The sequence below is a fragment of the Argiope bruennichi genome, chromosome 7 (genome assembly GCF_947563725.1).
Source record: "Argiope bruennichi chromosome 7, qqArgBrue1.1, whole genome shotgun sequence".
NCBI classification, from domain to species: domain Eukaryota; kingdom Metazoa; phylum Arthropoda; class Arachnida; order Araneae; family Araneidae; genus Argiope; species Argiope bruennichi.
Window position 1 is genome coordinate 128,686,125 of NC_079157.1, and position 24,934 is coordinate 128,711,058.

A 24,934-nucleotide genomic window follows, 5' to 3' on the forward strand; every position below is an offset into this window, starting at 1 on the left:
GAAGGCATTAGCCGCATCACGTCGAGCCCCAAGGCAAAAGCCCTTGCCGCCGTGGGAATCAAAAGAAGGACAAGACTTTGCTTTTAGGTTTCCCCACCCTCAAGGGAAAAAAGGGTCCGCCCTTGCCTGGAAGTGTCAGGGGGTAATGACCAGAGATGTGTGGTGGTCAGTGCTATGTTGTTATCCCACGACTCCTCAATCTACGGCGGAGATCGCTGCCAATCAAAAGAGAACGGATATCTAAAGGAAGTAATCAGTTGCCTCCATCGGAAATGTCCCTAGTTTATAAATCTTAACGAAGTTCTTTCTTCTGTTACCACTCACTCCAATTTCTCCCACCCTTTTGTCAGGAGCAACAGGGGCTGTCCACGCCAGTTTTCTTTTGTCACTTGGAGGCGATAAAACTGGTTTGGTACAGGTTTTTTCAATCCAGTAGGATGTCACTGATGTTAACTGAGAAAGCATGCTATTTTGTCTGTCTTTCAAATTTAGCGTTTCATTAAAACACGAGAGACACCACTTGCTTTAAATCAAAGTGATTTCTAATATATAGATATAAAAAATGCTCCGTGTTTCAGAGAAAAAGAGCCGGTGTTCAGGTAAAAAAGATTACAAGATTAAAACATGACTGTGCTTTTAAATCATACCTAATGCAAGAAACTTATGTCACACAATAATATCACGTTTCAATAAAGTTTATTAAATAAAGCTCCCCTTTTACCTGGTGAGGCGCAGATTTCAAATAATGCAATCACATTATACCAGCTTTGTTTGTTCGTTCTAACATGTAGCAAACAAAAGAATTTTTCGGACTAGCTGCAGTAACGAGTAAGGAGAGTACAATATTTTCCCATAATACAGAACTTTAAAAAGTTACAGACCTCAAAAAAGCCCAATATTCAAACCATTTTCCCAATTTATTTTTAGTAAAACAGGTTTTTAAAATAAATCATATATAGTATATTCAAGTGGCATTTCACCTTGGTAACGATATCTTTTCCTCTTTTTCAAGAAAGTTATTATTGATTAAAACGCTATTATTTTAGTTAGCACGGATCTTTACCATCCTTCCTAAGCATTTTCTCCAACTCCTATGAAATATTTTTTTTAATGCATTCAATAATTATAACAGTTATTTCTGAATTTTATGAGTTGGATACTGTAAAAAAAAGAATGAAAAGAATCGCAATATCCAACAATTCAACGTAAGTGTATTTACGAAAAAATTCAAGAATCTCTTGACACCACTTGCAAGTTGGCTTATTTCTGACGGTGACTACCATATAGTCAGCTGACTCTCTCAATAAACAATACCCAAATGCCTCACAGTGCAACGAGTATCCGCCACTACCATCTGTAATATGAGTATTATTCTACCTTCTTTTTCGCAAAATTTCTCACCAATAAGATTTCCTCCTCTCAAAGAACAACAGTCTGCGTTTTCGAAATAACAGCGGCGCGTGCCTTCTATTCCGAGTACGCGAGAGGGAAATATAATTACCTCACATGAGACGACAACAGAACATATGACAACAAAACAAAACGATCGCCCGGCGACGAAAGAGACCTTTTGGGAACGAATTAAAACTTGTGGAAGTCTCTTTTCCGCATCGCTACGAGTTATTCTTCCAAGGTGGTTGAAAGAGAGTAAGAGGCAGGAGCGATAAGTCGGTATTCGAAGACAACCCCAGGGGAGGAAAGGGTGGAAAAGGAAACGTCGTCAGTTCCGTGTTTTATGCGCTCCACGGAATTATTTAAGAGCTTTAAACGAGGGAAGAATAATTGAAAAGTATGACAGCCCAGCCAGTGAGGGGATGTCCCGGAAGAAACGGTTGAAATGGAATAAAGGGTTCTGTCAAAAGAGCAGACGGTAACAACTTTCTTTCACGCTTCAGCTAAGCGGGTGTCATCGATGATAGGCTGCGACAACCCTCGAAGCAACTAATTAGCAGAACAAACGCAGAATGATGAAACAGCTACAGCTCACTATGTGCCAAGTGCTGCCACTGTCACGGAGGCCGAGCTGAGGGCTCTCGGCAAAGGCTTCACAGCAAATGTTGCTGAATACAAGAATGGATTTCTTGTTCATCTTTTGATTTTATTCTGGTTAATAATACTTTTTTTTATTTAAATTAGGAACTGCACTTGTCTATGCGACTGTTTATATCTCAAAATGATGAAAGCGAGGACTTTTGTAACCTTAATGTCTATGTGACTATCTTTCGCAATCTTATCACTTTTGTGTTAAATATGAACAGGAACATACAATGACAAAACGTTGCGAGCATCTTGTTTACTATGACCAAGAAGAAGGTCTTCACAGACTTTTAAAACATACTGTATCTATTTATATGGGTATCATTTTGGCCTTGACTATAGAATACAATGAAAAAATCTAAGCAAATGGGTTCAGTTCAAACGAGTAATAATTTGTATAGCAGACTTGGCATTTTCACATCTGATAAGAAATCACAGCTAGTTCATTTCTATACACACATAAAAGAAGCAATGAGTGCTAGGTTTTACTAAGATAATAATTGTGTATATTTCAGGTACTATGCATTTTCTATATTTATGACAGTCATTCAACTATTAATTTCAAAGTTTGAACACAAAAAAAATTATACAGTCAAAATTTTAGTAACCAAAGAGATATTGTACAAAATGTAATATTAAATATGTAATAGGTCATCCATTTGCTCTTTTGATAGTACCTCCAAACAAAAGCTAGAGTTTGCACCTTTAAGCCCTTATAAAGCGTTTAGTAGCATATGAATGAAAAACTTTGGCATTCAAAAATCCAATTTAAGTATAAATAATCTTTTTAAGACAAATTCTTTAATAATGACAGCTGCCTCGTTGCTATTTTTTTTTCTTCCAAGCAAAACACCATTCTAATTTTATGTAAAACTGTGGTAAAAATGGTACAAAGAATTTAAAAGTTGGTCGCATTTAACTTCAAAAATAGGATTATTAGATCTTAGTTGAGCCTTCAGGAGTTACGAAGTCACTTCGCATTTACACTAAGGTTCAAGACATGTCTTCTCTGTTGTCACATCCACTCGCACCAAATTCGGCAAACAGTGGGAGAGTCCAGGTAAGGTCTTATCAAATTAAGGTGAGAAAGGTCGGTGGGAAACTGACTCATCCTAGTTCATTTGATTTTGGAATGGGTACGGCAGAAAGCAGGCTTCCCCTCCTCTTGAAAAGCACTTCATTAATCGAACACGGCATAAGACACCGAAAGAGAACAAAAGAGAGGGGGTGAAGGGGGTTTCCTGTTTCCAGCATCCTTCCCCTTTCGTACAAATTCGGACGAGAAGAGGAAAGAAGGGTTATTTGCCGGGTAACATGCTTCCCGACACATAGGTTGCGTCTCTAAACGACGAACAAGCAGAAAAGAAAAGTGTTCCGGCTGCAATGAAACCGGGAATCTAATCGAAGTCGTTCCCGAGGAATAAATAAGTTCTTTGACGGAAGATACTTAAACTAAAGAATTGTCTTGCCTAAAACAATAAGTAATAGTACTGCCGTCCGTACACACACGCGTTGAACTTTTTTTTTACAAGATTACTCATTTGTTAAAAATAATAATTGCTGAAAAACCTGCAATTATTATTTCTGGTATGCTCATGAAAGACGGAAGTTACAACAATAGATAGAGAAGTTGGGTAGTTCACATTTTTTATGGAAGTGGAAGAAAGGGAATTTTACTCTGTGCGTGTATTAGTTTCAAATATATTTAATATTATAGCTATGATAAAAAGCATAAAAAATGCGTACAGTTCACAAATTGAATATTTTTTAACAAAATAAATTGCACATTTTATACATATGCAATTTTATATGAATGGAATAATTTAACCCTTTTGCTCGAATGGCATATACGTCCAGAAGATGTATGTATCCATACGTTTTCCAAGGCAGCCACATTCTTAAATACTGATTGCACTCAATGCTATTTTGTGGCAATCCGATGAGAACACCGATCGTGGAGGACTGTATCTACTAATAACATTTTGTACGCAAGTATTATACCTGCAAATAATATCATCCACATTTTCTTAATTTTTTTTTAACAATAATTCCTTTAAAGCTTGAAAATTAGAGTAATGCTTTGATATGTTAAAAGAGAATCCCCCCCCCCCCTTTCGTCATGCTTCTTTCAAAAACTTCCATGACAAGAGTCATGATGGCCATTAAAGTTACCTTAGTGAAAATGATGAAATTTCATTATCTATACTTATAATAAAGCTCAATGTGTGTGTGTGTGTGTGTGTTGGCGCTCTACAGGCCAGGTCATTTGACATACAGCTATCAAATTTGGTACATGTATACCTTAGAGGTCGGGAATGTGCACCTGGGGTCCCTTTTTTTGAAATTTTAATTAGAATTTTAATTATTAGTTAAAAACTAACTTTCCCGCCAAAAAAATCTTCCATTCTCCCCACCGCCAACTTTTCCGCCAAAAAAATCTTCATTTTCCACACCGCCAAATGAGTAAGACTTCAGTTATTTTTTTCTCCCAACAGAATTGAGGCTAGGGTTAACATTTTTCGGCGGATTATTTCAAACGATTCTGTTTATTTTCTTCATGTTTTATGCATTTAAAATTAAACATTGTTAATTAATCCATGTTTCAGATTCCTTCTGAAGTACTTTTGAATTAAAATAACACAGAATAAAGGAAATTAAAAATGTATAATCTGCATAGCGTTACCCCAACTGGCGTAGAAAAATTCACGCATTTGCGTTAACGTAACTGGCGAAGAAAATTCACGCATGCACATTGTTTTCTGACTGTTGACATGACAACGAACGGATGATTTAAATTATTTTTAGGTTAGTTGCATGCTTTTTGAAGTAAATTGTATTTATGTTAGTTATATATTTTTTGTATATGCTTATAGTTTTAAGTACATAGTTTTTTAAGTAGTTTTTTAAAGCTGTTTTCGACCGATTATTTTAAACGATTCATTTTATTTTCTTAGTGTTTGATGCATTTAAAATTAAACATTGTTAATGAATCGATCTGTTCATGATGAGTCTGAGAAATTTTTGTTGACAAATTCTTGAGATATTACATAAATTTATTCTTTAGTGCCCATAAAGTTTAAACGCTCAGTGACTCTATTATCAGTAATCATATTATTAAAAGAAATGCTTTGTTTCAGTAAAAAATATTATTATATTAATTGCAGATTAATCATTTACACTTTAATTTAAAGCATAAATTCTACGAGGGGTAACAGGAAATTAGAGAGACACATCACGTTATGACTGAAGGCCTTTATAATATTAGGAGTGCATTATATGACTATCAAAATTTGAAGTTTTAAAATATTTTGCTGAAGAATCTATTAAAGTTGGAATTGCGTAAAATATTTAATGGTACGACCGGAGTTTAACCCCCTGCTTGGAGCAATTTTTAAAAATCGCCAACAACGGCCTTGCGAAATATTCAAAAGCAAAGGAGCAGATGTTCAATTATAGTGCATAATAAAGATTGCCAGCTTTGGCGCGTTATCGCAACTTGGCGAAGAAGGGGGTTAAACTCCGGTTCAACCTATTTAATTATTAAAATTTAAACGAACATTAAGATTGGCGAACCGGCTGGTGGCCAAAGGCGGCTAGTATTCAATAAATGATACAAAACAGTCGATTAAAAGCAATGAGAAGAATAAGTATTCATGCCCATACAATAAAATACCATTTGCATACACAGTCATTTAATCCACAAAGAGGCCCTTCGACAATACTAGGGACACACTTTTACATCTCATTTCATACACCAGACATATCTTATTAATCTTAATAATTTGTATAAGCATTTTTTTTTTTTTTTTTTTTTTTTAAGGTAGGACAGTTAATGAAGGGGCCGTTTCGAAACAGTTTTTAGTATGCCTTCTGTGAACACAATCTAAAACTGTTTAATTGCAGAACTGGATTTTTTTTTTTTTTTTTTTTTTTTTTTTGGCAAAATATAAAGTTAAATATTTCTTAAAAAACATAAAATTTATAAAACAATAATTCGGAATATTGGAATAATTTTTTTTAGCATTCAATCGATACCTGATTAGAATTTCAATCAGTTCGTGGGCAGGATCTCGTAAATTAAATGAATACATAGGATTAATAAACTCAGAAAATGTCGTAAAAGAATAAATCGAAATTTCGGGGATCATCAAGCAGTTGTCAACTTTTGTCTATCTGATAAATCGGTCCTGACCACAGCAGAGAACAGAAACGTTTTCTTACCCTCTTTTCAGTCATGACGTACAGGTGGTTTTTGGCTTTGTCGAAGACCATGTCCGCATTGATTGGACTCCCCTCATCGATGACCAAGTCAGCATATTCGGATGCCTTCACCACCGTCTCCACAACAGCCTGAAAAAAAAATATTATAATATAGCAAAAATTGCACAATTTCTGTTATAAATCTGCAGATAAGCATTAAAACAATCATTGTTACGAATGAAAAACAAAGTAATAATTCAAGTAATTTACAACAAAAAATTGTATTGATTCATTTAAATTTAAAATTCAATGATGGCGGGATCTGCGATCATAAACATCGCGGTTTTTCAAGAAATTATAACAGCAACATGGTTGACAAATTTGGAGTTCATTTTTAGAAAAGATGTTGGATTAATTTTTTTTTTAAATTTCGTGATTTATAATAATGGTATTTAATGAAATTAAAAAATCGTACCAAAAGCTTTTAAAAGATAATTAACTTCTTTTTTTAAAAAAAAAAAACTCTTAAAGTGAAATTTCATGTCAATCCTTTATCAGTAGAACTAAATGGTTCTCGCGAAACTCATCATTCAAGTCAACAACAGTTTTTTTTAAAGAAAACTGAGCCCCCCCCCCCAACTGAGTGCTGGATGTAGTTGGGTGTGACAAGATGGAAACTTTATCATACGGGTGTATTTTGATCAGTCAGGCAACGGACGTGAACTGAAGCTGCCAGATTCGGTTCCGTTTCGCTCCTTCATAACACTACATTGAACACGAAGGAACAATAGAAGGAGAAAATGCACAAAAACAACCGTATTTATTACAGTCTATTATTTCTTCACAATTATTTACATTTCTTCCTCTCAGCAAATGCATTCATGTTGCTGTCTAAGGTGAAGATCAGCCGCCAATTACATATTCACATTATAATTATTACAGTCACCTGCTATCGCTTTTAAAAATAAAAGCGGACGTGTATCCGGCTATTCGATAGCTCTTTATTGTACATATGATTTAACTGTAAATAATATATCGAATTTGACACAAATATATTTTGGAGAGAGGAAATGTGCACCACGGAACAAGTTTTTTTAAGCAATATTTTATTAAATAAAAAATAATTACAATTTAGATAATAACTTTCGAAAAGATTATTTGACAAAAAGCATCTTTACATAAATTAAAAATGCTAAAACATTTTTTAAAGGGTGCCAATAGGGTTGATACTCAATCCTCCCCCCCCCCCCCCCCGTCCTGATTTCAACAGTCTTCATAAAATATTTTTATGTATAATTTATAACAGAACTTTTTATTGTTGCAATGAAATTCTATCCGTTATCATTGTTAATACAAATACTTAATTAGCTTTTCAATTAGATTATTAAAGCCATGGAGTGTCTTTTTTGTTTACGGTAGCCACATTTATAATCCTCCGAGACAATTAAGTATATGAGAAAATGCATTCAGTAAATTGAAAGGAATGGTAAGAAAAGGAAGAGCTGCTGACGACGTGCAATCAGATATTAGATCATAGAATTGCAGGTACGTCATATGATTTGATGCCATCAGAGATACAATGAACAGGCAAGAGTGCAAGACCTCCGCAATAACACATCTTAAATGTTCATCCCAATCAGAATAAAAATTCCTTGTGAAAAGAATTATGAATATTAAATTATGCATTAAAGATTTAACTAAGTCTCTAATGCATAAAGTAACACCGCTAATGCCTACCTTACCTCCTTTTTAGAACCCCATGCTATTTCTAATAATGACGATAGGATAGAGTTTAACATTTTGCCACAATGGATTTAAATGTACACCGAAATAATAGTGAAAAACTGTAAAACAACCATCAGTAAAAAATCGAAAGCTCATGTGCCTCTTTTAGCAATAAGCTGTTGCTGTACAAATAGAAAAGAAAACGGCGGTCACAATTCGGGTGTTTCCCGAATCCACTCAAACCGTACACTACATCAGCGAAACACTTAAAAAGGGAGATGGCGTATTCCTTGAATTGGTTTCTGTTTTTTACCCATTTTTGTTCTTCAGAAAAAGGATTTTCATCTAAGTACAGGATTTCTATCAGAACTGCCCGATCACTTGCAAGGGTGAAAAGATAGTGTAAACTCTTCAGCAATTTTTATTCCCCCTTTTTATGTGTTCCTATTGGTAGCATCGCGGGGATGAAGAAAGAGGATGAGATAAGACAAGTAAATTGAAAAGTAAACAGATGGGGAGTTAGTACAACGACATTCTATGCAATAAGAAAGTCACTCTACAGACTCCATCCATCAAAAAGCCGAAACCCCATTCCGGGCTTAATCGGAATCAAGTTCGGAGGGAAAAGAATAAAGGCGCGCCCCAAGCTGTCGGCCCCAAGCTCCGGGATTTCCATGGATTTCGATGGTGGAGAGAGATGCCGAGGATGAACGTACAAGCACACACAAAAAATAAATAAAAATAAAAATTGGGAATCAGGACAACAAAAGCCGGTAAAATCCATGCCAGGCCATCCAACCAGGAGCGCTGAAATAAAATGCTGGAGATTTCTATGCTCCCGATGGCAACTGTCTAAACAAGATTTAGGAGAATGACAGCCGACAAGTATAGAGGGAAGAAACATTCCCCCACCCCCAAAAGAAAAACTCGCATCGAGATGGAAGGTCGGGTTGCCGGATTAGGAGGGCTTGTTCGGGATACAAAAGATTTGGCAACAAGGCATCTGCAGGCAAACGAGATATACAAAGCGGGGAGAGGACCTCCTTAATTCCATCAGAGGTGAGCTCCCGATTTGAAAGGGGTGACACGTGGTCGGGAGGATGTCTTAATTCAATCGGGCGATTCCACTAATCCAAGAGACAGGTTTTAGGGAAGAATCAGATAGGGTGGAGTGGCCCCGGGTTGCATGGGGCTAAATTGGGAAATGCAGAAGAAATACGGAGGATCTTTTCATTAGTCTAGTAGATTCTGCTAGTATGCATCTTAGGGGAAAAAAAACAACAACAAAACAATTGCAGTTTTATGACACATGACACTAGCTAGATAATAATATGAGATCTCTGATAAATATTATAGGGTAAAGCCTGTTTTTCAATCTTGAGAAATGGACGGAAGTTGTGTCTATTTACTGAAGCAATTGCAACACCTGAATTTGGTACCCCATAAAGAGGTGGCCTCTGGCATTTTTGCATATCTAGCAATCATAGTTACGCCACTGAAATAAATATTGAATATTTTATTTAAATTCCCTCCAACATTGCAAACAAGCTGACGCAGTATCTTTAAAGCATTTTCAGCACTTTTAAAATTTTTAATTTTACTGTTTAGTTTTATATATTATAATTCATTTCGTAAATTATTACAGGCAAAATGAATTTCAATCAGTTTTTAAAACATTTAAAATCCATTTTGCTCACTATTATTATCAGATAGCGTTTCAAAATGGCCAAATTTTTTTAAATAAACCGATTAACAGGAAATATTAAAACATATTCTCATGGGGAACATACAATTGCACAGAATTTCAAAACTCTTGCTATTAAAAAGTAAGTAACAAATCATAATTTCATTTTTGCAAACATGAAAAAGTCAAATAATAATAATAACGTAAAAAAAAAAAAAAAAACTAACTGTCAAGTAAAAAATAGGGACAATTTGCTCCACTGTAATTGGCTAAAAGATATCAACAATATGAAGTTACTTGCCATTACGGTGGTTTTTAACAAGTCTAGTATTCGTAACATTTAGCATTTGATAATACGGAAAAGGAACAAAAAGTAATACGTATAAGGGAAAAAAATCTTAATCCAAGGATTGCTGCAGTGAAACTTCAATTACATTTGCTGTTATCTTCAAAAATATGGAAATAAATGTTAAAAAAAAAAATTAGAAACCAACACATTCCTCTCCAAAACTGAGAGACATTTAATCATCCATTTGAAGAAGTAGAAAAGTAGCAGCACGTTGAAGACAGAAAAATTATACAGTGGTGGTCAAAATTGCGAACACTTGTTTTCTAACTTTGAAAATAGAAAATAATAAGTTTCACAAAATGCAAACTCTCGCATATCATTTTAAAGAGCATTTAACGCTGATTTCAATACAAAAAGTAAATAAATATTTGCAATACGAAAAAGGTGAGCGGCAATAATCATCGAAAACATAAGATGCTCATCACTGCAGTGAGTTATCTGTACTTAGTAGGGTAGTCTTCATTTTTTATTACAGCTTCACACTGATGTTTCATTGAGCTGACAAGAGTTTTAAATTCTTTCTTAGTTATTACATGATGCCAGGAAACAATTAACGGGCCGCGGTGGCCTGGTGCTAAGGTCTCGGCTTCGGAACTGGAGGGTTTCAGGTTCGTGACCCGATTCCACCAAAGAACCGTCGTGTAAGGGGGTCTGTTGCGCGTTAAATCCGTCATGACCAAACATCCTCCCGCTGGTGTGGTGTGGAGAGGGGGGTGCCAGCTCAGATGTCGTCCTCGTCATCTGACCGAGGTTCAAAATTACGAGGTCCGTCCCAAAATAGCCCTAGTGTTGCTTCAAACGGGACGTTAATATAACCAAACCAAGCCAGGAAACAATCCCAGCCTCAATTAATTCTCTTTTATTTGATGAAGGCCTCATTCGTACAAGAGTTTTCAAACGGTGCCATAAGTTCTCAATAGGATTAAGGTCAGAACTATTTCCAGGCCATGATAACAATTCATGCTTCTTTTACTAAACCACTCTTTCGATATTTTTGCTGTGTGGCAAGAAGCTGAATCCTGCTGAAAAATAAAAGAGATCACTAATGGTAGGTATAAGTTTTGGCTCTAGAATAGCATCAATAGCATAGCTTTCTTGCATTTAGTACCCCGTCGATAACATGAAGGCGACCGATACCGTCTGCCGACATGCATGATCAAATCATAACACTGAGTTCTGCACAGTTGCCTGAATGCAGTCAGAATGTAGCACTTCTCCTGTTCTACGTCTTACATATTTTCGCCCATCACTACCGAATAACAATATCCTTGTTTCATCACTCCATATGTCCACAAATGATCATTGATCATTTGTGCAATTAATATGTTCCTTTGCCCAATGTAATCTTTTTATGTGCTGCTGAAAATTATGATAAGGCTTTTTTCGAGGAATTCCACCTCTTAGTCCAACATTTAATTATCTTCTCCTGATTGTTTTGAAACTGGCAGCATCATTCAGTTGACTTCTGATGGTCTCTGATGACATTCTATCTTGGAGACACAGTCTTTTTATCCTTCTGCTATCAACAGATGCGGAACACCTTTCTCGGCATTTTCCTGGTTTGCTTTTCATTGAAGTTGTCTCCTGATAACGTAAACAAAACTTTCGGACTCCAGATGTAGTCACTGATCCACCCATCTGTCTTGCAAGACAACATTCTTGTAACACAATAATCTTAGTTCTCTTTCTAGGTGCCCAATTTATTCTTTTATTTAGTCAAGAAGCAATGAAATATTAGAAATATTTACAAAAATTCTTACTAAATATTAAAAAGGTTAACAAGATTTCTTACTTGTACTTTGATTACATAAAAAATAGTCTTCCTTCTACAGAACAAAGCACAATAATGAGCCGTTTCAATTTTAAACATAACAGCTTCTGCTGGCATATATTATCATTTGTTTGATCAGAAAACAGTCTACTTCATCATTGTGTTGGTTTTTTCAGATTAAATTAAGTATAACTTTTTTTTTTTTTGTATTGCAAATATTTGAAATTTGCTTCATCAAATCATCTTTAAAATGACATGCAAGAGTTTGCATTTTGTGAAACGTAACATTTTCTATAAGCAAACGAAGTTAGAAAACAAAGATTTTCAAAAGTGTCCACAATTTTGGCCACCAATGTATATATAATGAGAGCTGAGGAGAGTCAATAGACAAATCATAAGGAAAAGAAACACTCTAAGGTGAAAAAAATAATAAAGATAATGGACATGAAAGCTCTGTTGAAAGAAAAAGAACTGGAGACTATTACTGCCGTTCTGAAAATAATAATAATAAATTATGAAACTGAAGTTAACGTGGTGCGATCGAATTTTGCTGGTACAAAAAGGGTTGGAGGGGCGCCATTAGCAACAGGGAGAGAAAATAAGAGGGTTGAGTTCAATTCACTTCACCTCACATTTGAATTCCGCACGAGTTGTTAGAGATCGCGGTAAAAGAAACATCAGATATTTAAAACAATTCCAAACGACTTCAGACAAAAAGTTGTAGTTCGAAAAATGATTCGTTTATGCCCCCCCCCACCACCAAAGGCAAGAAACTGAGTGAGGAGGAAATCTACGGACCCCTCCTAAATGAAATGAAATATCGCCAGTCGCAAATCTTTATTGGTAGATCTCAATTAGTAGCATCAAGAGTTCGATGAATAAAACAAGCCATCAACGGCGGTTTTAATCAATCGATGAGCTTATTTTGAATCTGTACAGACGAAACGTTTACAGCTTGAAATCATTTCTTCACTTCGAAAGTTTTAAAACACTAATTTCGTACCGTAAGATCCTGTCGCCATGAATCAGTATATTTAAAAGGAGTTTTGATGTAATCTCAAGAACAGCAATTACTATAATTTTAACAAGCATAGGCAAAAGATGTAAGAAAAAAAAAGTTAACTCATTGGCCTATGAATTAACTTCTTAATCAGGTGACACATTCTATTTGGGATATACGTAGTTAATTTCATTCTAATAAGAACATAAAAAGATATATGGGATATTAAAGTATTTCCAAGTGAGTTTCATATTTTATATCACTTAATACTTTCATTTAATTAGATTTAAAATTAAAAAGTCAGCAATTCGATGTATGTTTCAGACAAGTGGCTGTAAGCGAAGAGGTCAATTTCTTTCCTTTTTTTGAAAAAGGTTTTGTGGAAAATGGTTAACAGGCTCGCTTAATGACTAGTCCAGATGATGCTGTCAACAGTGCATCATTAAGTTGATGATGGAAACATTTTTGCTCTGAACTCGTAGCAGGGTGTAGCGAAAAGGCGCAGAAGTATTGATGTCTCGGGCACCACCCTTAGAGAGCGCCATGCTGGTGAAACGATAGCGCATTCATGTCCCTTATTAGAGCCACGGTTAGAATTTAATGATTTATGTCCAAAGTGCGCACATGACAGAAATTCATACAATCTTCTCTCTTTCTGTTATATTATATTATATATATATAATGAAAATTTTATCCATGTCGAAAAAAAAAATCCGTTTGATTGAAAGAAATCGTAAATTTTGATTGAATCTTGCGCTTGAAATCAAATTTTAGTGAACCCTGATAATATATCGGAACTGGCGTGAGTTCTATCCATCGAGATGAAAGGATTTTTTAGGATATGGTTAGAAAAGGGAAGCATCGATTCAGGTTTCAACGCTGAATTATGATTCATGCCTCAAATATGCAACATTTAATTTCCAATTCGTTCATTAATTTTCTTTATGAACTTTGTATTTCATTCGTGTTAAGGTACACGCGTATCAACTCCTATCCAAAATATAAGTGCTTCCAGCAGCCATCCTTTCACTTGTTTCCCCTTTTGTTCGAAAAACAAATCTCGAATCCTAAGTCTCTTTGTTCGGAGGAATGAAGAAAAGCAAGAGAAATGTTCGGGAGCAGAAAACAAAGGAAGAAGTTGTCGAAGAAGTGACCGAATTTATTGACACCACCCGGACTCGCCGACAGAGCCTCCCTTTCCTTCGAGAGTCAATATTGAGCCAAGGCACAGATGGGGATCTCCAGGAGAAAAAAATGTCTTTAGTTTTCATGTACATCCTTTTTTCTTCAAACCGCACGATTCGTTCTTTTTTTCTCTCTCCTCCTTTTGCAGCACTTTTAAAGGATAAAAGTGGGCTGGCGAGGAGCCAGGATAATGCCGCAAGACGGCCGATGAATGAAACGCCATCCCGACATATAAATCTTTTTATTTATCAGCGATATCTCATCCCTATCCATTTTTCAGTTGGAGGAGATACACACACACACACACAATTTCCGTACCACATGCGAATTTCCTTTCTTTTCGAAATATAAAATAATTGTTACAAGTTTAGCTCTGTCAAAGAAATTTTCTCAAATCGTCAATGCAGTGAGAAGTGAACTGAGAAATTATACACAAAAACCTACTTATCGATCATAACACTTAATTGCGAATATTTTAAATTGTGATTTATTAAATTTTTGAAAATTCATAAGTAATTGATCTAAAGATAATATCAGAATATTTCCTATAGTAGACTGTAGTCCCCCTTAATTGAGGATGAGAAGCGTCCGGCATGATGGTTGGTACTTAACACGCTTTTGGGTATACGAAAAGGTGAAGGTTGGCTATCTCCCCTCGATGATGGGACATACTTCCTTAGGGAAGGGTTGTACCATGGCCGGTGATGGCCCTTAGGACTCAGCCACAGTTCCCGCCAGTGCTGCTGTCGCGGCGGTCCGGTCATTCAAGTTTTTCCGACTGCCTTCGGGCGAGTCGGAGAAGTCACTCTATGATATAGTACACTACATTAGATATAATTTATCCTAATGTGATACGATTGCAAACGTCATCATAAATGATAGCACAATTCCACAGGAAAATTTTCCACTATTTACTTCCTTAATATTTTTCCCTAAAAAGATCTAAATCAATGGGACCTTAAAGTAAATTTTATTAGCTCTTTTTACTATTTCAAAGTTGCTTGTTCAAATTTAAGATAATAATTTATAAAATTAACAAAAAGAAAATATTTAAACGTTCCAAATTATCATCTAGCGGGAGTAGTCTCCTAAATGCTTTCCCCAAACGATTTTTTATTTCCCTCCACGCACATGAAACTGTAGACCTTGGGTAATGCAACAAATACCTTGCATGCATTCATGTAGGAACTTACGAAATAGAAACATTCAGCATGAATCCAGCATATTTACTGAATCTATCGTCAAAATATGTATTTTGGACACGAGTCCGATTATCCCCAAAATTTGATACGGAATCACAGTTTGTAGTCATAAAATAACATACCGAATTTCACTGATTTTAATCATGCATGTGCAAGTAGAAACAGACGAATGGTCAAACTCGGCAGATTTGGTTCACGATTTGCAAAGAAATGACACTATAGGCACCAAACCTATGAGCCGAATTTCACCCATTTAGCTCTTTGCGTTTTATAATTATCGAGTTCCCTTGCACTGGAACAGCCAAAGATGGCTTTCTGTAATTAGAATCAAAAGTTCAAAAGTCTATACAAATGTGATCTAAACGTAGACCGTTTTTTCACAAATAGATAGATATATTGCCAAAAATCTGTTTTTCGAACTCGGGGAGGATTCAAATGTGGAAATTCGTCAAAATCCAGAATTCGAATTTTTTGACAATTATAATACTTCCTCTACGTATATGAGAAAATCAAGAAAATACAAACTAAACCATCTTTTCAAATGCAGAAATGCTGTCAGTAATACTCACGTCATTTACAAGAGAAGATTCCAAATTATCATCGTATTTGTATTTATTCGTATTTATAATGAAGCCGCGACAGCAGAACTCGTTAATCAACATATTTTATAGTGAAATGGAAAATGGACACATGGCTTTTAAGGTTCTAAAAAGCTAAGTTTTTCAGAAGTAATCAAAACATACAACCCCTCTCCTTAAATTAAAAAAATTATGTTAAGTACATCAATACAGTTAAAGGCGCTAATCAGATTTTTTTTATTCACTCCAGTTACCACTGCCTTCGCGAAGATGCAATTTATACTTTTTATTGAAATAAACCAGCATTTTCTTAAGACGATATACTTCCAAAAACTCCCAGGAAAAAAAAACAAAGCCGAAATGAATTAATTAAGAATTTAAGAAGCTATTTCAAAAGGGCCGGTCATGGGAGAAAGCAGAAAAGATTTTAAAAAATTAATTCGAAAAAAAAAAAAAAAACCCACCCCTACCACCAAAAGAAGATCAAATATTTGAATAAAAACACACACTTCTGCCCATACAAAAAAAAAAAAAAAAAAAAAAAAAAAAGAGGGAGGGGGGAGGGATTTTTTTGCTCCTAATAATTTCCGAAGAGTTATTACGGAACAATCAATGACTTCATAAAATGAGAATTATCCGGAGACTTCTGGAGAGAAGTCCCCTTCTCCCTCATTCACCGTCGACATTTTAAAAACACCCTCCAATCTTTGTTATTAAAAAAAAAAAAAAACGAAAGAAAGGGTAATTACCGAAGGGAGCACAAAAACGATCCCGATTAATAAAGCAGATTAACCCTGCAGATTACAATTATTCTATCGAAACTACTATTAAAAGGAAATTATGAAAAATAATATTGCGATTTAAAAACGCAATATCCAAATTGTAACAAAAGCCCTTAGGGCACTCATTTGTGAGATATTTAAAATCGTATTCTAACAAGACAAAAAGCAAATCAGTTAACTGCAGTTCAGAAATGGGGAGAAAAATCAATTTTTTTTTTCCCAAAAAAAAGTTGAACTTAAAAAAAATCATTCACATTATTTCTTTACCAAAATAAATATTTCTGTCAATTTTATTAGTAATCGAAACGACAATCAAGGAAACGCACTAAGTGAAAAAGAATACCTAAAATGAACAAGACTGTGTACTTATTTCACACATGTGTAATCACCAAGGAAATATTTATTTCGGAGTTTTCAGAACTTTTTTTAGTTAGTTAATTGATCAAATGAATTCCCTGTGCGCAGCGCCATGGATTTGAAAAAACACTGATTTTACAATTTATAGATCGGATTAAAAAGCAAAAAATAATTAACATAAACAATTTCTGTTTTTCAGTACATTAAAAAAAAATTTACTTAAAAGCTGTTCGTTTTTATCCGTAAAAAAGCGCTATATGTTACACGATACAACATTCTCAATGATACCGGTTTTATACTTCTAAAAATATATTCGAAACACTCAGCGAAAAAAATCTCAAACCCTCTTTTCAGAAAGGAACAAATCCATCGATTTCCGAAAAAATCAAGATGGTGCACACCCGCTCAATACAAACAAGTCCACTTCCGCGCAAAGAATAACCCAAAACCAAGAAACAGAGTCTAGAAAGTATTCTCAAACTGCAAATAAAATCTCAATAGCCAATTTTATCAAACATAGGCAAAGAGATAGTACGGATGGGGTGGAGGGGGGAGGGAACCATACGGGACTGAGATTAAAATCGAATAAACGCGAAATTAAAAAGCAAGAGATACGTCCCCCGAAGCAAAGAGATCGAACTGAAGAACAGAACCATGGAAGGGAGGAAACGAAAGGTTTTATAATTGCAACCTACCCTTCTTCAATGCACGAGCTGCCTACCCCGTTTCGCTTTGAGTTGACAGCGGTTTTTTAGCAAGAAAATGATGCTTCGTATAAATTCTACTCCTCTGCTCCTGCAAACTTGGTTGTAATATAAAAGAAATTGCATCTTTTTCAAAATAATAATGAAAAAAAAATGAAGAGAGAGAAAGAGAGAGAGAAGTGGGAGTTAGGAGATAAAAAAAATTATTCAGAGGAAGGGAGAGATGCCAGCTGATTTAATAAAGGGTTAAGTCAATAAAAAGTCACTCCTGCTAATGGAATGTCTCGCTGACTGCGACTGCGAAAAATTCACAACCCTTGGAACACGCCACCTCACATCCTCCCTTTCCACTCTCCTTCATGATGAGTATTTTTTTCGCACTTTTTTTCACCCTGCCTGTATCGCACGAAATGCAGAAAGGGGAAAAAAAAAAAAAAAAAACCCAATAATAAAGAGAAGGAAGAAAACATGAAAACGAAGTGAAATAAATATAAAAAAGAAATGATTGTAACGCTTCTTTTGCTTCGAACAGTTGTATCGGGACTCTGAAGGTTATGGGAAAAAACGCAACAAAAACCAACAAACAATTTTTTTCTTCAATTTTTCTTTCTCCGATTTCGCTATTTGTTATACTGCGTCTTAAAAAAAAAATCCCTCCCCCCCTTTTTTTAAATGCGAACGAAATTAAAACCAGTGTCATTTTTTTAACTCTTTTCTCCTTTTTCCCTAAGAGCAGAGTGGCAACGAGGAGTTAGATTTATACCATCTCCCGTTGCTTCCTTTTTAAAATTGTTCATGTTCAGAGGCAGAAGGGGTTCCTCCAGGAATCAGCTACGATGGAACTGGTTTATTACACGAAGAAGTCGGAAAAAAATGTTTCAAATATGCGCCCAAATCCAGGAAAAGCTGTGCCCGTAGGAAAAGAACGCCGGAGAAAGGTTTGGTAAAGACATGCAACTTCCCATTACTGCACATTCTTTCCAAGGATTCAGAAAGAAGGCATAAAAATCTCCGTATGTTAAGGAATGAAGACTGTAAAAGGATCAGAACTCTCGAGATGAATCCAACAAAGACAAAAAAAGAAGAAATAAAAACAAGGTTTTGTGCCTCACTAGCAATATCTCTCCAATATTTCGAACATACGGAAAAAAAAAAAAAAAAAAAAACGACATTAAATGAGGCAAGGGCTAAGAATGACCTTAACAACGCCGGGTGAATCGATTTTCAGATACACGTTATTAAACAACAAGAATAAAAGTGCTAAAAAATACAGTGTAAATATAATTAATAAAAAAAAGAATAATGGAAAACTACCTTAAATTAAAATTTAATTAATAAAATTTTTATTGTACACTTTAACATTAAATATCATTCCCCCTCAAATTTTGGGATCACAAAAGTCCACCCCACTAATCCCAAAAAAGTAGTTAATAATATATATATATATTAAACTGAAATCTACGATCGTAAATTTCAAGTTATCATGTGAGAACATTATTATTTTTAAGTCATTATTTGTCTTAATTAATTCAAGTCATTAACCATTTTAAACCGGTTTGAAACAATCACGAGACTTCTCTATCGGTCTCTATCCTCCCCCCCCTCTCTCTATATATAAAGATATATATATATATTTTTTTTAGAATTTCATTTCCAATTTTTCTAGTTGGCAAACAAAGTTTTGGAGCTCGTCCGATTTTGAGATGAAATAAAAGCAATGATGTCAGAGTTCTACGTCAACCTTTTAAAAACGCATCTTCTGTCAAAGAAGCCTACGTAATAATAAAGCAATACTGGTAAAAGCAGGTCAACCTTATAAAAACGCATCTGCTTTCAAAAAAGCGTATATAATAATAATAATAATGCAATACTGGTAAAAGCAGGTAAAAAATATATGCGATTAAAAGATGATGATGAAAATTGCCATTTATGCTTTATTCATTGCCTACGCGATTTCGAGCTTCAAAACCTCCTAACCAAAACAACATCATGTTCTCACATGATAAAAAAACTTGCGGAGCTGACAGTTTAAAAACAAAGTTAAATAGCAAAAAAAAGTTGCATCAATTAGACAGTTGCAGCATTACTCAGATTATTAATCGAGTCCGAAACCGAACCTTGATATGGAGTATTTTTAATGGACTATGTTAACACATTGCGTACGGCGCTCTGCGCGCTCCCAGGGCCCGCAAATTTTAGAACACTCTAAAAGCCTGCTTGACAAGCAACAGGATGCATATATGCACATTTTTAATTTGCATTTGGTATTATATTTACATAAAGTATTCTTAGATATTACTATATATTTTATGCATGTATTTATTATTTAAGATTTAACTGATATTTTAACTATTATTTATTTCACAGACTTGAATAATGCTTCAGAGTGTGATATTTGGTGAAGCATATTCCCTTGTGCAATGGTGTTCGGCACGATTTGCAGCAGTATCTTGTTTTAAGACATTAAGGACCGTTCACGAATTTCCTCGTGTTTCGCGTCCCATCTTTTATTGCTTCGAAAATAAAAAAAAGTTACGATGATTTTAGAATTCACAAGTTTGTCCAAAAACGTGCTGCCCCAGGCGTTTGTCTTGCAGATTTTATTGCGGTCCTTAATGTGTTAAATACGTGGAAACGAGATATATCTTGACCCAACCACAACATTCGGCTTGCAAAAAACGTGAAATCTCATGACACGTATAACAACAGCTTAGCCAGAACATGGAAAAACAATATCAATATTGTTTTTTTTTAAAGGCTTGAAAAACAATGCAACCAAATGCAATGCGTGTTAATTGCTTTGGCAAACGTACCTCTTCAGATTAGTTACTTCGGATTATTACAGAAACATACCCAATCAGTTAAAACTTCTGCAGAGTGAATGCGATTCTTCCGTTTTGGAAAGAAATGCAAGCAATTACCAAAAAAAGAAAAACAACTTTGCGTCCAACTAATATAATAATTATTTTTTTTCCTCAATAGAAAACAGATACTACAGAGAGGAAGATACTTCCGAGGATAATTGAGAGGCGCTCCTTTTCCCAAGAAGGGTCTGATCGCGTGCTAATTACTTCTAATGTCATAAGTTCCGATGACTTCATTAGAGAAAAGGCACCAAATTGGATTGCACTTTCTTTTCGTAGCGTCGGATATCCAACGAGTTTAATTGAATTACCGAAGGGAAACTGTCCACACGGATTGATATCGCGAAGGACGGAGACAGTTTCCGCGGAAAAAAAAAAGAAAAAAAGAAAAGAAAAGCAGTTGCATCTGAAGGAGAAAAATTAGCAGTTGGAGTAATAGGAAATTAGCAGTACTATTCAGAAATGGGTTAAGCTTCTAATGTTTTATGCAGTGAATTACGCTTGCTTTTTTTTTTTTTTTTCCGACGAGAAAAGCTGTATTCATTAAAAATAAAAACTATACTTTATCTTAACGTTATAGTTTTAGTTTAATTATTAACGATCCCTTTTAAAGCAACAATAGGGCTATTTTGGGACAGATCTCGAAATTTTGAACCGTGGTCAGATGACGAGGACAACACTTGAGCTGGCATCCCCTCTCCAAACATCCACACTGCATCAGCGGGAAGACATTTGGTCCCGATGGATTTAACGGGAATCAGACCTGCTTACACGACGGCTCTTCGGTGTGGTGGATTCAGGTCTTGAACATGAAACCCTCCGGTTCCGAAGCCGAAACCTTACCACCAAGCCACCGTGGCCCTCGTCACTTACAAGGTCATATTCAGTAGGTGTGGGAAATTATATCTTATTCATATTTACATTTTAACGTTATGATATATCCAAACAAAAATTTCACAAAACTTGAAATTCGATGTATTTTGTTCGAACGAGAACATTTATTAACGATAAATATTTATTGTATCAATGTCAAATGAATTTGAAAACTGAGCGTATTTTTCATTTACGTTTAAAATTATTGAAATTGAAAATTAACCTTATAACAAGAAGACCGAAGCCCTGGTGATTTTATTCCACGACGTAGAATTTTAAGATTTTTCTTGTAGATTGCAACATAGTAAAAATCTCTCTTTCTCCCTCTCTAGCGTTATATGTACATATAACGTACATCATGTACATATAACATGTACATGATGCAGAAATCTCTCTTATTACATAATGTCGAATGGCAACAGCTAAATGTAAAATCACTATAAGAACGTTTTAGATTAGTTAAATGAATGTTATTACAGTTGCACGCTTCGCTAATTAATGAAACTGAAATATATTATTAGAAAAATCTTGGATAAGACTTACTGAAAATTTTATCCAGTCCGATAAATAAAGTGTAAAAGAAATCGAGAAATAAGCACCAAATGAAGTTTTAATCGAGCACAAAAATAGGCGTGGGATGAATAATCGCTGTGATTTACCTAAGGGAATTGATGATAATATCTTCAAAACTATTATGCCGGAAAAATGGTTCTGTATCATCTTGAAACTCAAAAAATCATCTTTTTAATGACATTAATCTCATTTCTGTACTATGTTCTCTTTATTTTTAATAAATTTATTAATGTAATACACTATTTGTAATAAATTAAATTCTAATTTTATTATGAAATTTAAAATCACCAATCAAAATATTCAATTGCGTGTTTTGCCAATGCTAAGATTAAAAAAAAATGCTTCGTTTTCTTGAGTAAGATTCTCAGTTCCGCTTTTATTTCATAGTATATACATTTCTTTTTAAATTTCAAGTGTTAAAATTAGTTTTGATTCATTCAATTAAAGTTGTGTGTTTTTTTTATCTAATCAAATAACAAGGTGAAATTTTAAAAAAATGCATTTCACATTAATATTTAATATCCCCAAAGTCAATAATCTAAGCGAACCAGATGGTCACCAACGGCGGCTATTTCGGTGTGAAACAGCTAGCGGCGGTCTATTTTTAAATGAATAGAAACAAGTAATGTCATGGATTCATCCATATGTTCGGCTCCCAGTCATCCAAATTTTGTCGAATGTGTTAGTGAAGCCGGCAATCAATTATGCACAGCTCTGAATAAGCCACGAAAGGCATTTTGCGAAAAGTGCCAACACAGTAGTTACCAACGACTGTAATTAACATGATCAAAGCTAGTCATCTGAACTCGCATATATTTTATAAAATTCCCAACACCAGTGGGAAACTGCATTGAGCTCCGTATACATTATTCAATCGATAGTTTATGTAGATTCAATTCACACATCTGTCACAAAAAGTTAAAATACTTAGCATTGGTCCTATTTGGAATAAAACCATTTTATATCATTTTTCTTTCTGCTTCAAAGGATCACACATCGCCGGTAACTACTTTATAAAAGATTTCCCTATGGAATAAAGTATCTCAATCGCCGTCTTTTTCATCTGACCAAACCCGATCTATTCCACGATAGGGGCAAAAACTACAATCATTTTTTCTTAGCAACAAAATTTTTGTAGTCCAAATAGAAACATTATAGAATCTTTTCTATTTCTGCCTCACAAAATGGTTTGACTGCATTTCTGTCAGCCATATTTAGAGAGATCTATTTCAGATCGAAATCTATCGACAAAAAATTACATTATTCAAAAAATCAAAATGAATAGAAAATTGAAATTTCATTGCCTCAATTTATAAAACTGTACACAATCTTTCTCAGAATTCTGGAAAATTAATCCGAATTTTTAAAACCACGTATACAGCTTGAATTTTTACAAAAGTGATTTTGAAACGTGAACTATTCCCAAAGAGAAGATGAAGCCTACCCTTTCCATTAGACCGCACCATTTGGAGTGTGTCATTTCACAATGGATTTCAATTCCCATCCCTTTTCGGGACGGTTCCAACAACAGGCGCCCCCTCGCACAAAAGGGCAACTGATGACACTTTCGCACGGCGAAACACACAGATGTTCGGCCCATTCATCAGCAGCGGTTGCGGTGTCAGGAACAGGCCGCAGTGAAGCGCCCATCTTGCGAGGTTTGTGTTTCCCCTCGACCACACTACGAATGCGCCACCCTAGAAACTGGACGGGATTCTATTGCTGTGATGGCGCCGCTGAATGATCCGATAAGGGAAAGTTACAATAAGAACGCCGCACTGCTGTTGAGGAGAACAGAATAGATCGGTTTGGTTACATGGTTAAGAATCAAACAATCAACGATTACGGATCTCACGACAAAATAGCGAACCTCCAACATCGAAGTCATGAAAATTTAAATCTCGTGAATAAACTGATTATCTTTTAAAATAGCAAATGCGTGTGAACAGCAGCAATATGATAAACATAACCGCACGCTGTTACGATGGCACATCCTACAACAAGACGCAGCATTAATTACCAAATTAAATTAGCACGGCACATATATCGCCTGAAAAGTATTTTACAAATAAAGGTTTGGCTTTGCATGGCTGAAAAATTTCTATCTCATGATATAACAGCGTCAATTCGATTTTAGAATCCACTCTGTGTTTCGCAGGACGGCGAAGACACTGAGCAATGAGATGTTTGATAACATTTTGCCACCCATGACCCTATAAGATACCTCTCATTTAATCAGATGGTTCATTTAGTTTCATATTTCAGCACATTTTAAATTCGTTAAGGATTTATTTTAGGTTAATATCTATCTGTACATACAAAAACACTAACGTATGTGACACAGAATTGCTCGTATCAAACTTCAAAATATAAGAAATGTTCAACTGAGAAATCACCTCCATTCAGTCGGTGGAGGGAAGACGTAAAAGACATCGGATTATAGAAATAGATGTCAAACAAAGTTGAATCCAGTATTAAAAAGGCGTAACAGCCACTAGATGACTGGCCTGTGAAAATAGTTTTGGAAGATATAAACATTTATTATCTTAAAAAAAGCATTATTTTAAAATTAAAAAAAATACATTTTAATGATGCAAATTCTATTTACTTACAATTTTTTATTTTTAATCATTTTTAAAACAAAATTTGGTGCACATTTTTTTTTTTAAAACACTACGACGAAATTCCAACTCGTCCATCAAAGTAACCAATGTCGTCGCGTTTTTTAACCAATGCTAATATTAAAAGCATCCCTCAGGCTTAACTTCAAAATAGGATTTTCACTTCAGCTTTAGTTTCGTAATATGTACACTTTTTAATTTGCATTCACAATACTTATTTAGCACATGGATTCAATTATATTCTCCGAATCATATCGAGTAACAAGGTGAAATAAAAACAATATAGGCGAAGAAGCTCGTCTCCAAAAACAGTTTTGTCATTTTGTGCTAAACTATTTTCTTCCATTTATCTACGACTCCAAGCGCCTCATTCACATTTCTGCACAATATTATCTAAGTAAATGCCTGGGTTTATATATATTTCAATAA

At 34.9% G+C, this 24,934-nt stretch overlaps 1 protein-coding gene across 5 annotated transcripts in view; it reads right to left on the reverse strand.

Moving 5' to 3' along the window:
- Positions 1–24,934, reverse strand: part of LOC129976053 (plexin-A2-like) — a 575,617-nt gene that overhangs the window by 52,440 nt on the left and 498,243 nt on the right. For all 5 annotated transcript variants that reach the window (XM_056089408.1, XM_056089404.1, XM_056089407.1 and 2 more), the window contains one exon: positions 6,259–6,387. In XM_056089408.1, the coding sequence (XP_055945383.1) occupies positions 6,259–6,387 (129 nt within the window). The remainder of the gene's footprint in view (positions 1–6,258; positions 6,388–24,934) is intronic.